Source organism: Lissotriton helveticus, chromosome 7 (assembly GCF_964261635.1).
Source record: "Lissotriton helveticus chromosome 7, aLisHel1.1, whole genome shotgun sequence".
Lineage (NCBI taxonomy): Eukaryota > Metazoa > Chordata > Amphibia > Caudata > Salamandridae > Lissotriton > Lissotriton helveticus.
This window is the reverse complement of record NC_136068.1, coordinates 1,908,514,851-1,908,530,361: the sequence shown is the minus strand read 5'-3', so window position 1 is coordinate 1,908,530,361 and position 15,511 is coordinate 1,908,514,851. Positions and strand designations below refer to the sequence as shown.

Sequence of the window (15,511 nt, the reverse complement as noted above, 5' to 3'; positions counted from 1 at the left end):
TTCTGGATTTCATCAGTAGAGGGAGAGGCTGGAAGCCGGAGGTTGCCTTTTGGTATACTACTCTGGTGACTGCAAAAGACAGTCTAGATTCGGAAATAATGTCTCTCTGGGGCAATGTTTTAACCGAGAGCTCAGAGGAGATACAGAAAGTCTGGGCTGATGCATTCAGGATGTCACAAAAGATAATCAAACCAGCCAACATCAGAAGAAATCACCTATTTACAGCGTACAGGGTATACTGGACTCCTGCTAAACTATCCAGGATATCAGCTGGAAACTATAACTGTCCGAGATGCAACCTTCCGGCAGCTGACGATATACATATGTTTATGGATTGCCCAGAAATTACCAGCTACTGGAGGCAGGTGTGTGATTTTTTGGAGGAGGTTTTATTAACACAAATTAGCTGTTGCTCCAGATTGATTTTTTTTGGTCTACCACAAGGGTACTCACTGAATAATCACGCCTCACAGTTTCTGTTCTACGTGATTGTTATCGCTAGGAGAGAAATATGTAGAGAGTGGAAGTCGAAGGCCCCCCCAAGATTTGCTGACTGTTTAAAGAACATCATGATGATCAGTCAGTCAGATAAGGTGTGTGGTGGAGAGGGTGCAAGCAAGGTCTGGTCTGCACTAAAAGACTGGTCAGAAAAATAACCTAAGTCCAATGATTATGCCAAAGGTTTGTGGTCCTGTCCGGCCAGGTATCGAGGTAATTGGGAGTTGGACGAGGAGACAGCCTACCTCTGGGTGAATTCTGTAGGCCCCACGCATACTCCAGGGGCGGAATCAAAGTTTGTGTGTGCAAAAGGCTCAGAGAGATCCCATCTAGAGCAGATATCTTCTGGTGGCATATATGAGGACGAAAAAAAAAAAAAGTGTGGAATAAGATAACAGTTCTTTATTGAATGTTATACCATACAAGACTGTCCATCTGTCAGGGCTTAATTTGTAAATAAAGAGGACCCAGAGCCCTAGTTGTTATTCAGGAGCCCACTGCAGGTTGAGCTACCAACTGGAACTGCAATGACTGCCACATGCCAGTATACATTCACCCCCACTTGATATCACATCCCTATGGACAATTCAAGGCAACTCTAAGCCTGGATGCTCTAAAATTATTTTTTAAATGTGTCTTTGATTTTTAAACTGATGTGCTCTTTTCAAAGCGGGACAGGTAGTGCTACATTGTGGTGTAATGTCATAAGTATCTGCCGGTTTTAACAATCAAAAGAGTATAATAAGAAGATATGTCGAAAGAATTTTGACCTGGTTTGCTCTTTTGTTGATTTCTGGTTAGATCTTATTTCTTAGGAATGCTTAGTTGTACATGTTTATAGCATCCTTTATTTTAAAAAAATTGTTGGGCTAACATGTTTTGAAAGAGATAAAAAATATGTGTGTATATATAGATTTGTATAGAAGTAATGTGTGTATATAGATGTTTATTTTGTGATTGTACCTAAATATTGTTTGATTAATCAATAAGTCGTTGTGGTACCGAATTTTTCTAATCAAACGTAAAAATAAAGTAGAAGTGAGAAATTGGTGTTTTGAATTGGAATTGGGTATGGGGGTACATAAATGAGGCAACATTTTAGTTTTTTGGAAATGATTAATTGCATTTAGAAGGAGATCATTTATATTGCTCTTTCAGAAATAGATTTTTTGAATCAGACCTAAGGCATCGTTATACTTTAGACTGGTTTTAACAATCAGGCACCAGTACCAAGCAGTGGCATACACCTGCATAAATTAGGCACTGGCTATGCCATTGTCTTTATTGGAGGTCCCAAGAATCCAATCTCCGATATGGCACTATGGAACACTGGGTATACTACGGGTATTTGAAAACCTTCTCCCCAAATTTAAGGACAATTGGCAGGCAAGGAAATATGAAAAGGGAGAGAACTGATGAAGACCAATATACCCAGTGCAGAAGAGCTATGCTGCTATTAGCGCATTCCACCAACAGAGGGTAAAATATTCTAAATTGTAGATGTAAATACAGAACACTCATCACAATGTTCAAGCAGAGGTTTCAAACCTGTCATTATTGTCTCTCTGGCACACTCTTGTCCCCAGTGCAGCTCACAGCATTACATTATTCTAATATACATTGTATCATCCAAGGTAGAGCAAACAGATTGTCAAGACCTATTTTGGGTATTTTAGGAAAAGTGAATATCTGTTACTGGTGATTAACCTATCTCTATATTGGCTCAAATAAGTGAACCTTAGGAGTTCCTGTTATGTCACTCCATGGCATGCCTTTAAGTTCATTTTCATGTGGGCATGATATTCTGTATTAGGTACTAGTGAAATTAAAAGGACCGTAAATAAACATTAGACAGTACAAATTGCATAGTGCCTGTAGGCTGAGATGAAAAGGTGTGTGTGTGTGTGTGTGTGAGGCCTGTGAGTCTGTCTGTGTGTTAATGATCACAATCAACTTCAGCTATTTAACAACCTGACCACTTTTTCACATTTATATGTTCCAGTTTTGGCCCTATTCTCTGAAATCTTGCATGAAAACATCTAGAGTCACGCGCCATACTAATGCATCTTAGATAATCAGGATGCCCCTCATCTGCATGATGTAAAGCATCTCCTTACTTCTGGACTATATGTAAAGCTTTAACATGTTTCAGTGTTCCTTTCTGTATTAATGAAACAGTGAGACATATGTGAGGAAATAAACAACTATTATTTGTTTTCATGAATTTCACGCTCTATATTTCCTTTTTTTTCTTTACCATGGACAATGATATACCACAAATTCTTCAACGTGGCTGAAAATGTGACCATGAAATATAGAAGGCTTCAAGCTCCTATTTTTTTAAAGTGAAACGTGAGGGGTGGGCTTAACTGTGCCATGGATCAAAGTGATCACGGTCCGGCATTGACCTATGTTTGGGTGTTCTATTTCATGGACTGTGGACATAAAGGCAGGTTTTTCGAGGGTCTCTATGGTCTATGTGGTCTTCTGTAGGTCTGGGTGACCCATGACTTCAGGAGTCCCAGGACTATGTGGCTGACATGAAGGTGGCTGTTGAGCTCCCCCTTTGGAATGCAGAAACAACAAAGTGCATGCCTGAGCAGCAGACTTTAATATAGCAAACACTGGCCCTTAAAACATCAGATGAGTGGTGTGCACAAAAAGAGAGAGTGGGAGCCAATCTGAATGGATATCAGCTACCATAGTGGGCCCTGAGTGGGGCTGTATTGCAGAGAAATGGTGCAGGGAAGATATAGGTGGAACAGACGGGGCATGGGACCACCAAGACATGCGTGCTGCATGTTGGATGACGTAATTTCTTACAATGGTTGGCATTAACCAATATTCGGAGGTGAGATAGTTACTCGTAAAAGTTGGCCCTTATGCTACACAAGCAGAACTGGAATAGGAAATGGGGAAAATTGAAAGGCTTTTGTTTCCATATGCAGCAGCAGCAGCCAGAATCAGTGGATGATGAGGAAGTTTAAAAACTGGGGAGAAGGAAGCAAAGGGCTTTGTTAATGAATCCCTTATTGTAGTGGCTTTCAAGAATCTGTAAAACACAATTGCCAACATAGACTGTAAGGTAACTTTATTGGACTCTCTCTAGTTCCTGCATAGACTAAAGATTGATGAAAACTGAGGGGGAACCACAAGAGGTAGCGCAGATCTCCTGTGTGGAAACTACAGTCTGTGAGTACGAAAAGTCTAAGGAGGATCTGAGCAGAACCTGTGACGATTGATACAAAAACCCAGATAGAGATTGTGAAGGACACCACAAGGGCTAATAACATTGGGTTTCTAGGAGTACTTTGCAATTTTTTTATCAAATTGATGTCTTCGGGAATCCAGAGTGTTCAGGAGAAGGAAATTCTGTAATTTACAAGCCTTGCAGTGGTACCACTCTGTAAGGTCTACACGCGCTGCACTGGTGGATCTGCTGAAAATGTGGAGCTCAAAAGCCCAATGATTGTTGAACTGATTTACCCAATCGAATGAGAAGTAGTCCTGCCAGAACCCAATAAAAGGCAGACTGGATTCTCATCTGGAGACAAAATCCAGAATTTTACAGATTACATCATTTATACAGTGCCCCGCGACCATTTGTTTCTCGCTGGCCTTGCTACAGCAGACGCCTGAAATTCTAAGTTTAAATGCACTTGATTTCTATCAGTGGCACAATGTAATAACTATAACGAGGTGCCACCTCTGTCTACCATTTCCCTCACCGTGTGTTCTTGACATATGGGATGGAGTACTGCCTCAGGGATATAGTCAGGGTCAGTTACAGTTTTATATTACAAACTATTGCAGTGCATACACTTGTTGGCATGGTTCGGCTACTGGTGGAGCAACTGTATTTTTTTCAATTAAAAAATGCTAATCCTGTATCATCAAGTGGGATCAAGGAAATCTGCAACCAGTAGGAACTCGGCTCAACTGCAAGAATTTCCCTGAATTTGTGCAGTTATCTTAGTCCACTTCCATAACACTATGACTCAGAAGTAGAAATTCCAGTCCTCCATGGTCTAATCAGCACAAAATACAAAAAGCTAATAGTGAAGACAGCAGACGCAAAAGTAAGAGTTAATGTGTTTTAATTCAATCTTATGCTTCATTCACAGTATTGATATTCTAAGTCAGATATCCTAGAGTCACTTAAAGTTAGTTAGCAGCCATGGTCTCTTCAATCCATTGGTTGTAGTTGCAGACCTTGGCGTAGACTCCAGGGTAGTTCCTCTGAGCGCACCCGTATCCCCAGGAGACAACCCCCTGGAGCTCGCCGTTGCAGACCACTGGGCCACCGGAGTCACCCTGATGGAGAGAAACAGTTATTACTATACGGTACTGAATACGTGTATGCTTAAATCAAACGTATGTTGATCATCAACCTAACATACTAGTCTGTACTACAAATGGAGTAATCAACAATGTAGTAGCAAGGATCCTCACAGAACAGACCCTAATGCCCAAGGAAGTTGAATAGCCAAAGTCCAGGCTCTAATGCAGTGCTCAATTGTACTCACTGGTAAACCTGGAGTATGTGGAAGCTCATAATATATTCACAAACATTAATACTTTTAGTTATGAGACACACTGATGGTGTGCCACAAAGAGGTGGCGCACAGTCTGTGCACCCCTGAAGGCTACCTTTAGGGCAGAGTGAGTCATATGTAACCTTCCCAGAAATCTCCATGCAGGCAGATGCAGTCATTGGCTGCACCCTCCTGCAGGGGGAACTTTGTCCCCCTTTGAAAATCAGGCTGCGTAGCCACCTACAAAGTGTATGATGGGCTGGCTGCTTCAAACAGTCGCTCCACCATTCACTAATGCGCTGCTCACAGGACAGGCTCGCGGTTTGTTGCTGCACTGAGGGCAGCGCATTGACGTTAATAGGGTGCACTGACCAGGATGGCTCACAGTGCACCCAGTTAAACGTGTACCGCGATGGAGACCAGGACAGGGCGCTGTCCTGGTTTCCATCGCGGTCCTCCAGATTTTTCTGTTACTGCTGTTTAGTCATCTCCCATTTTGTCTTTCTTCCAAAGCTGTTTTTTTAAATTCAATAACATATTTGAGGAGGATCTTCTTGGATTTAAATAAAGGAGTTCCAAAGTACTCCACACTGAATCACTTGCTATCATCACTTACTTAATTTAATTTATTCAAAGAGTTTGTATAGTGCTGACAAGACCCTAGGGCATCAGAGGGCGTTTACAAACATTTGATGGTCAAACATTTTCAAAGGCAGTGTTGGATAAAAATAGGTTAAAGATTAGAGTTATTTTTTTTAGGCACATAGGTTATAGATTACAAGTTACAGAATAGAGTATTTTTAAAAACATATCACAGCACTTGCAATTCATGTTGTTAGGGGACCCATTGACCAGAACCTGTATCACCCTAGATAAAAAGTATATGCACTTTATTCATAGCACAGAAATCAATGTGCTGAACGCCACCTATCGTCTCCCCAGCTCACTCTTGCCTGCTGAATTATTAATGAGATGGAAGCTGTATTAACTGCTACCAGTAGGCTGAGTGCTTGGGTGTCACCCTTAGCATCTGACGCCTATTGCCTTTTCTTTGGTTGCATGACATTTTTGTACCAGTGAACTGTTTTATCAGTCGCCTATTACCACCACTTGATCCAATTAAAACAATATGTGCCATTGGTTTATAGAGGTATTGGTCTAAAAAACTTTAATACATCTACAAAATATGGCAGATGTATCCAGCTTCGAATTGAATCACACAATATGAATTAGTACTATACATTTCTCAGCACACCAGTGCATGCACCGGAGTTTATAAAAATGGCGGCCACAGTGGTTTCCAGTCATCAGTTATTCACTAATGCTTTGTGCTTAGAGTTTCCTCGGCCGCCATCTTGGAAGGGGCAGCTCCAAGCCGCCTGTTCTATATATATCCTATGTGCACATTCCAGATTAGATCAAGAATTTTGCAGCTCAATACATAACTGTGCTGGCCAATAGTGTAGACTGATATATTTGTCCTTTCTTGTAACTGCTAAATGACATATCTATGGGAAGCTGTAAGCATGGTTTTTTGCCGCTTCCTTCATTTATTTAAAATAGGTTTGATAAAGAGATCCTGTGCTCCAGCAAGAACATCCTTAAGGTGTGCAGGGCCAAAAGTGACTGCCACTTAATGGTTATGATAGTGGTACCACACGTCATCTCTTCTCCTTTAACCAAAAGTCTTAAGATAGAATTCTCTGGAATGGGAAAAGGAGATGACGTGGTGGAGCTGCAGACAGTGGGGTATATTCATGATTAAATGTTGGAGTGCGGAGCTGCGCCAAATTTGGCAGTGCCATGCTCCGACATTTCCAAAACACAGGAATGTGCCACATACAGTTCACCCCTGTGTTTTCCCTAGCGCTAGAGCTAAAATTAGCTGCCTAGCGTCAACGCAGGTATCCTTTCACCATAGTGCAAGGGTGCCTGTGATGCAGGGAATGATTGTTTATGTGCAGGAAGGTGTCACTTCCTGCCTCGAAACAATCAAAAATGGCGATTTGTTACTTCGATGTGTGCTGTATTCTACAGCACACATAGAAGTAGCAAATTGTCATAATTTAATGATTGTTTACGTGTAGAAAAAGGGACACCTTCCTGCACATAAACAATCATTAATGGTGTTTTGCTCTCTCTATGTGTGCTGTAGAATGCATCAGACATGAAAAAGCAAAAACGAGGAGAAATAAAAGTATTGCTCACGTTGCGTAATTGTAACTCCTTCTATTGCATGGCATTCGTTTTTGGCCCTGCCTCAGGTTTACACATCCTCGTAAACCTGGGGCAATGTCAAAATGCAATGGGTGTTACAGTGGAATTCCCTCAGCAACCCCAATTGCAAGCTCCTTTCACGCAAAGTGATGCATGTGAACGGGCCCTAGCTACAAGGCGACGTTGAGCCACTCAAAGTGGGTTTGTGCTGCTTTTTAAATATGGAGATTGGCACTGCGCCAAAGTGATATTCTAAAAGTGACATTCTGGTGGTGCTATTCCCTAGTAAAGATACCCCTCTGTTTTTACCCACAGTCCCTCTCATATCAGATATTCAAAAATTTCTGCAGCCTATAGTCCTGTCCATTTTGAGCAGGTAAACCACCTGTAGAGATTTGACGATTGCAATTGTAGTGACCTAGGAAGAGTTCTGGAAACTTCACTGATTTTGCCCATGGTATTTAAAACATACCCACCTCCAGGAAAAGGACCCACACACCACCAATAAAAATCAGGTGGGGCCTCTTCTATCCCAAAATAAAAATGTACTTGCTACTGCCCTTAATAGTTCTAAGGTTGCAAGTCTATTCATAGTGAAAATAAACCTTCAAATGGACAGTATTTTGGGTACTGGCTGTCTTTTGTGGTAGCCCCTTTGCAGGAACACACACAAATCACCCCAAATATCCCTGGATTTTCAAACACATACACTGAAATGGGGGGAACATCAACATTGAGAGTCAAAAGCCCCTGCAATAGTGTCAGAAACATGAATATTTAGTTGAAAACAGATGAGTTACCTGGCAAGAGTCTTTGCCTCCCTCCAAGTATCCAACGCAGATCATGTTATCGGTGATTTCACCTGGATATGCGTCGCGGCACTGTTTGTCAGTGAGGATTGGAGCATTGACGCACTGGAGGAGATCTGGGTAGTTACCTGCAGGAGATTATGGTGGTAGGGTTACACAATCTGAGAGCATTAAACCTTGCAAGCAATAACCTGTTTGCAGTGTTTACCAATTTTAGAGAAACAGCTATTTAGTAATCGGATGCGTATGGGTAATTATTGGAAATAATTAGGACAAATAGTACTCATTCAAAATGTCCGCTGAGTCAGGCTCAACTGAGGTCCAATAATATGAAGCCATGTTCATATATGTGCACACATTAAACGAGATTGGTGAATGCATGTGCTTTTTGTGTACAGTGTGCTGCATGATCAGGCCCAGTCGCCGGCAAGTGACAGGAAGCAGTTGCTGAGGGGTATGCAGCTTACCCCATCCACCTTTATAGGCAGAGGCTAAGTGCACGATTCCCCTCTATCCCCCACCACACCTCCCACCACCTCTCTCTAGATCCTCCAGTATTCCAGGCCTGCTGCTCAGCTTTGGCTTATACCACTAAGTGTGTGTGTTGGGGGAGAGGTCAAGAAAATATCCAAACTAGAGCTGTTTGAGAGCTTCAAAGCTTGACCCCCTTACTGAGGATCCTCAAGCCTAAAACCAGGTCTTGAGGCAAAAAGTAATTCGTTGGACAGTGGACTCTTTCAGAATATGGGAAAGTGAGTCTTTTGGTATGTGAGGATTGGGATAAAAATGTGGAGTGTTGTGGGATAAAGAATAGTTTCTCTTAAATCACAATAGATGCTGTGTGTGCCTAACCAGACCTCACTCCAGTCACTGGTAGATGGGAAACAATGTAGTGATTATCTGCCCACTTACCTTTGTAACATTACCTGCTCAGACACACGCCCTTTTCAGGCAGGCAATATTTGTATTTGCTAATATCAGGTGTAGAATTGCAATGTTGCAACATTTTCTAAAGTACATTGTATCTATTAAATAATATCAAATATAACAATATTTCTAAAGAGATACTCTACACATTAAGGTTAGGTAGGGTGTACTCACTGCCACTGCTGAGGGTGTTGCCCCATCCTGAGATCAGACAGTCGGTTCCGGCTGGTGCGCAGCTGGTGGGCAGGGGGATCGCCTGGACGCGTGCGCTGAAGGTGGCGGGTGAGTCGAGCTTGATCAGCATGATGTCATTGTCAATGGTCCTGGAGTTGTACTTTGGGTGCTTGATCACTTTGGCAGAATTGATGAACAGTTCACCCCCTTCAATGAGTTCAATGTTGTGTTCACCCAGTCTGACCTGGATACGGCTGTAAGGGCAATATTGAAAGTGTATACATATTTCTTTGATATATAAATTAGATAGCCTAGGAAAACATTCATTAGTCATTAAAAATGTATGAATAGCTTTGGAGTTTTAGAGACAAATTGTGGGGATCCAATTTTACCACAGCCTTAGACTTAGCATTTGCAGTAAAAGACAGGTGGAATGCCATGTTTCCACTCTTCAGGTGGGATACATTTTACTCCTAATTAACGAAAGTACACATGCAGCATTTGATGAGATCTCATCATAGACGATGATTCCAGTCTTGGAAATGTTATATAACAACGCAATGCATTCTGGGTTTTGCAGTGTTTTCTTGCATCCAATGAACTAATTAGACTAGTACACTTGATACCAGATACTTGGATGCATGAAGCCCAGGCCTTCAAAAAGTGTCTCTAATGTTATGGAGTGAGATTGACAATCTTGCCTTTGACATCTGGAAAGGTTGGTGCAAAAAGGGACTGGCACTGATGCAAGCTACATAATCCGGCCCTTCTATATGCAAGGTTATGAAAAATGAGGAAATCTCTTCACAGTAGATTTGAAGAGTGTAGCCAAACTAGATATTAGCATTTGCCTAGCGCTTATAGAAAATTCATGTGCCAGATTGAGGTTGCACACTCCATGGCTGCCAGACTGCCGTGCCACGAATAATGGAGCATGTTATCAGAACAATCCTATAATCCATCACTGCCATTATGACATGTGTACACATCACAGAAAGTGTTGTCAATACTGCCAAACAGTGTGTGTGTGTGTGTGTGTGTGTGTGTGTGTGTGTGTGTGTTTATACATGTCAAGGTCTGTGCAAACATTCAGGAAAACGTCTGTCAGGCATACATTGGCACCCTGGAATTTGAAGGGTTAACGTCCATCACTCCTGTGTTTACCACATACTACAACAAGTGTTGACAAACAAATCGATCTGGCCTCTCACATAGCTTCAGCTACCTTCAATAAATTACTAGAGTTCCCTTTCCAGTCAGCAAAATCAATCTGTAGTGTTTAAAAAGAGACTGCAGCCCTTCAGAACTTTATTAGATGTCCTTCTCAAGTCAGGAGACTGTCTGAAAGCTACAAGAACTCTTGTTGTTGCAAACTGTTCCTCTTGACTAAGATCCAACTGCTTAAAATGTCCTTCACAAAGTTCATGGGGTGCGACTTCAACATAAAAATGTACAACTCTAATAAATTGTGTTTGTATTAAAAGTACACAGTACACAGTCCCTAATTCTTCCATAGTTGAGGGGTCAGTGAGAAGAATACAATGCAGGAGCCTTTAAATCTGCACATGATCATGGAGAGACCTCAGATCACCAAGGTTCATACTAGGCCGACCAGCGATGATCATGATTCAGCATTGTTTTTGCTTGCCCATGCGAGTAGTGAATTTCCTCACCATTCCTATGTAGCACAAATGTGCTAAATCACATATGGTTCTCAAACAAATCTTTAGAGGGAGAAATGATCTTTGCAGCTCTTGGGCTTGTTTGCCAGAAGTAAAGTTCACCTCTGATCCTCCTCCTTAGTGTGATCTAATGAGCGTGGATATTGCCATAAAAATAAGTTAATGGTGGTTTGTGGTATAAATGCAGAGAGTATTAGTTTTAACTATGATGGAGTAATCACATTGTTTTGCATTTATGTAACTTGTCAAATTTGCAACCCAACATAATGAAAATGCACTTCAAGCACACAATGAGTTTTGTAGGGCATTTTTGGCTCAATAGTGTACAGACCAGATGAAGTGGGGGAATCCAATTGCCTCTTTTTCTTTTAAAAACCTTTTCTTTCCAGGAAAAGACCTGTGCCTGCCTTATCATGTGTTTGTGAGTATCTGATGTTACACAGATGTTGTGGACTGGTGACAGCAGAAGCCTTTAAAAAATAAACATCATTTACACCAAATTTGTTTAACTGGCCAGATGACTTACGATTTGTAGCAGTGAGCGGCGGAGACCACCCATTCATTGTTAATCACAGACCCACCGCAGAAGTGGTAGCCAGAGTTCAGGGACGCCTGGTAGGGGACAGAGTTTTGAGGGCAGGTGTACCCTCCGACGATTTTGTCATCATCGTCCACTGGAAAGGCAACTGGAAGCAAAGGCCGTGAGAATGTATGGTTGGTCAATCAAGAAAAAGAATCTATGCACACAGACAACCCATTTCATAGTCCTAGTCCCAAAATGTATTATTCAAAATTGTTGTTATTTTCACACTGTTCCACTTGGTTTCCTCTTATGTTTACTGTTTAATTCAATGAAGTTCATTATACAGAAAAAAAGAAACTGTACTATAATAACTGAAAACCCCCAACATTTTATACACCTTTCCCCTCAAATGGAAGTCACCATTGTTATTCCCTCCCAAAAACACAACCAGAACACCCTCTAGGTCTAAGCATTGTTAGTCTGTGAAGTACTGAAATATTGTGGGGAAAATGATACGCTACAATAGTATCATAACCAAGTTATTTAATGCCAAAATATAGTGACAGTAAGTATATATAGGCAATTACATCTGTTTGTACCTTGAATATTTACATATTTGCAAGGTACATAAATATTGAGTAAAGAATAGTAAATCTATATGTAGCTGTTTATAGGTACCTTGGTGTTAGTTTGATAGTCAATATTTCCGCTACAGTTGCCTTGAATATATACTATTACCTGCTGTTCTTAGAAACATAGGGCATTCTTACATCTTTTTTAAACAACTTTTAGCAGCAAATCACTAGTGTACACTTCGTTGCCCGCCCGTCCTCCTGCTGTTACAGATGCTGCTACAGACGCCCACAGCTTACCTCCAGTGCCACCCTCGCCGTCTGACGTCACACGCATGAACGCGAAAACGCGAGAACGCGAGCTGAGCGGAATCGAGAGCTGCACCCGTGTCTCACGCTGGGAAGGCGGGGAAGGCAGCAACGTGACGCGGCTATAGAAGCCGAGTTTTAAAGTACAAAGCAAGTAAAAGAGATGCAGCAAACAGGGGTGCGTGCAGGGTGTTGCCTGTTCCTTGTTCCCTGCCTAAACAGCGGTCCGTGGGGCGTGGGCATAAAGGCTGACACACAGAGGTAAGTGGGGTAGCGGAGAGGAGGGAGGAGCCCTGGATACCTCTCCGATTTTGTGAGCTTCTTGTATTAGGGGCTAGAAAAAACTCATGGTCATAATATGGTGGTTGGTTTGATGTGAACCCCAGAAAAGATAACCTACAGTGCACACTCAGCATAAGGGGAGAGACTAAGCTACCGGAAACTGGACCCTGGACTGGACCCTGGAGACGCGTGTAGCAGAATCTGTCATTCTTCTCTCTAATAACATACATAAAGGAAAAAATAACCCCGGTGTGCTATAACGGCACTGGGAAAATCCCATGATGACCTCAAAAAAAGGGAAAAAGCCGGCAGAACATAACCTGAGGCCAAGATTAAATGCAGCAAACGCAGCAAGCCCGGGCCCCTTAGAAGAGAGTAGTGAGAGTATAGACTTGACACTGGCGAAAGCAAAAAGGAATGGAGCAAAAAGGACTAAAGTGGTGGCCAAAAACCCGGGCAGCGCTGCTTCAAACTCGATAAAGGAGTTCATGGGGAAACATTTTAAAAAGTTGTTTACACCAGTAAAAGACAAAGAAAAAGCAACAAGCAAGTTAGCGTCTCCCAAGGGGGATCTAGAGAGGGAGCAGAATGCAGGTGCCTCACTACCCTTGGAGGTACACGTGTCCAACTCCCTAAATATGGTTAATTTGTCGCTACAGTTATTATTGGACCACGGGTGCTTAACCTCACCCCGGCTGTCATCATCACCTCGTGACCCCTTCTCCTATGATTTGGAGAGAGGATCCCTGGACAGCCCGATCCCACTGGACAGCCCAAATCCTCCGGCAGGGAGTGAGAGAGAAACAGAAATGTCCGCAAAGAGCAGGACAAGCCAGAAATGCCAGAAAAGAAGTGAAAATAAAAGTCCTCCTGCAGCTCAAAATACTAGCTTAACCCCTTCGACGCTGATGACGAGCTGGGCTCGTCATGTGGTAGCCTCCTGCTACGCTGATGACGAGCCCAGCTCGTCACGTAACATGCGAATCCATAAAAGTCAGCGTGCGGGCGGAATTCCGCCCGCACGCATGCGGTTAAGATATTGTGCCGATCTGGATAAAACACCTGGGTTAAATCTTGAATCAAATCGGACGTTTCATCTATGTCTGCTGCCTCTATGTTGGATCTAATGCTAATGTTACAAAGGACCTTGCAAGGACTTTTAGAAGTAACCCTGTCTAAAAATAACATTTTAAAAAAACAAAAAATTTATCTAGCCAACATAGAGGGGGAGCTGCAGGGAATTAGATCACATATGCCAAATATGGTAAGACAAATCCCTGATCCCGAGCCCCAAACGCAGGTACAGGTAGAATCTGACAAATCTTATAAGGGAAGTGAGCATATGGCAAATACGGCAGGTAAATCCCCTAATCCTGACCCTGCTCCCCGGGGGGGAGGGCCAGACTCAAACGGAAAAACAATCCAAAGAGAGCCACCAGGTATATATTTCAAAGTGGCCTACGAGGAAAGATGACCAGTTCAAAGGTTTCAGGAAATAATATAGTTGAATAGCTAGTCAACTCACCAGCTGCTCCCAGGAAGGCGAATAGCAGGAAAAGATGCATGATTGCTGTGAGTCTGCTGATCAGGGATAGAAATGCCTGAAGAAGGCTGGAGTATTTATACCAGTGAAATACACGAATGCTGGTCTTTCAAGGTCTTCTGCATCTGCTCACTTTCCCAGGAGATTATTCAGTTTGTGCAACTTGGGTAATTTGTCATGTTAGTGCCTGGCAGACCTTGCTGCAAGGGAATCTAAGAGCTAGTTGATATGCAAAGTGAGCTAGATTAAAGGTAGTAATGAAAACTACTTTTAGATATAGTGTGAGCTCTGGTCTATAAAGAACTTTTTGCGAAAATGCATTTCTGCTCAAGGATGCTTTGCATATATCACAAACCTTGCAATTTTATAAATGTTTAAAGTTGGCAACATTTGTAAAGCTTCAACCATGAAAGGAGGCTTATTGATCAGAAGGGAACCACAGATGATATGCTAACTTGCATGTTTCATAGTGACAAATACACCAAGGAACTTTTACTATAAATGCCCGATGCAGCTTTAAATTGACTTTTGTTCCATTGCCTTCAGAAAGCTCATTTGTGTACCTCAAACTAGGGGCCAAATAACAAATCCATCCATGTAGCGTATCACTATTAAAGGAAAGTGTTTCATTGGTCAACCTGCAGTTTCTGAACAGGAATGCTGGTGCAGTGCATGGAAATGGGTCTCAGCCTGCTTCTATAGCCCATGTCATGCATCCACTGGCCACAGCCAAAGGAAAAATCTGTGGCCTTTTAGAACCAAGGGTTTTGCCCGTGGGACATGTTCCTTTGCTCACTGGAATGAGGAAGTGAGCAGGGCCATTCAATATAACGAGACATATTTGTTAGTTACATTTCATTTAAAGATGTTTTGTAAGATTAGGAAAAATGGCATTTGAACCTCTCGCTACCTGGTCTGCGATTTACATAAATTCTAAGTCATTTTAATTAATGTGCTATCTCAGTTTTTGTCTTTATTTGCCAATCTATATTAACAACCTTGCGCATTAGTGAGGATTGTTCTAGCTGCTTAAATGATGGTAGAATTGCGGCTAGAGCCTAGTGCTTCATTTGTAAAACAATGAGGGCCAGTGCCCAAAAATCTGCTCAGTAGCCCAAAGCGAGCGCTATTAATTGTTGGTGCACTGAATGCCAACACTGCATCATTTCAAATACACGTCTTGCCTTTTAAATCCACTAACAGACACTCCCTACCCCTTTATGTTGCTCTTGCGGGTTCTTGCTTTCTGCCTTTGTGATATTGCACCTTTTTCTTCCACCGTAAATGTAAATGTAAATGTGGGATTCTTGTAAAGCGCACTGTTACTCTACCCGAGTGTCCTGGCGCTGTAGACCGCTGGGGAACCCGTCCTAGTTTTCCCTGTGAGATGGTCCCTTTATGGGTATCTCCAGGGTGAAACCAGGCATCCCCGGCGTCTGT

General features: G+C 42.2%; 1 protein-coding gene across 1 annotated transcript; it reads right to left on the bottom strand.

Moving 5' to 3' along the window:
• Positions 1-4,578: 4,578 nt before the first annotated feature.
• LOC144770880 (trypsin-like) lies at positions 4,579-14,122 on the bottom strand. The gene is made up of 5 exons (XM_078655673.1): positions 14,054-14,122; positions 11,369-11,528; positions 9,161-9,414; positions 8,051-8,187; positions 4,579-4,812 (listed from the first exon to the last, which is right to left on the bottom strand). The coding sequence occupies exons 1-5, from the start codon at positions 14,091-14,093 to the stop codon at positions 4,663-4,665; spliced, it is 741 nt and encodes a 246-aa protein (XP_078511799.1). The 5' UTR covers positions 14,094-14,122; the 3' UTR covers positions 4,579-4,662.
• Positions 14,123-15,511: the final 1,389 nt, after the last annotated feature.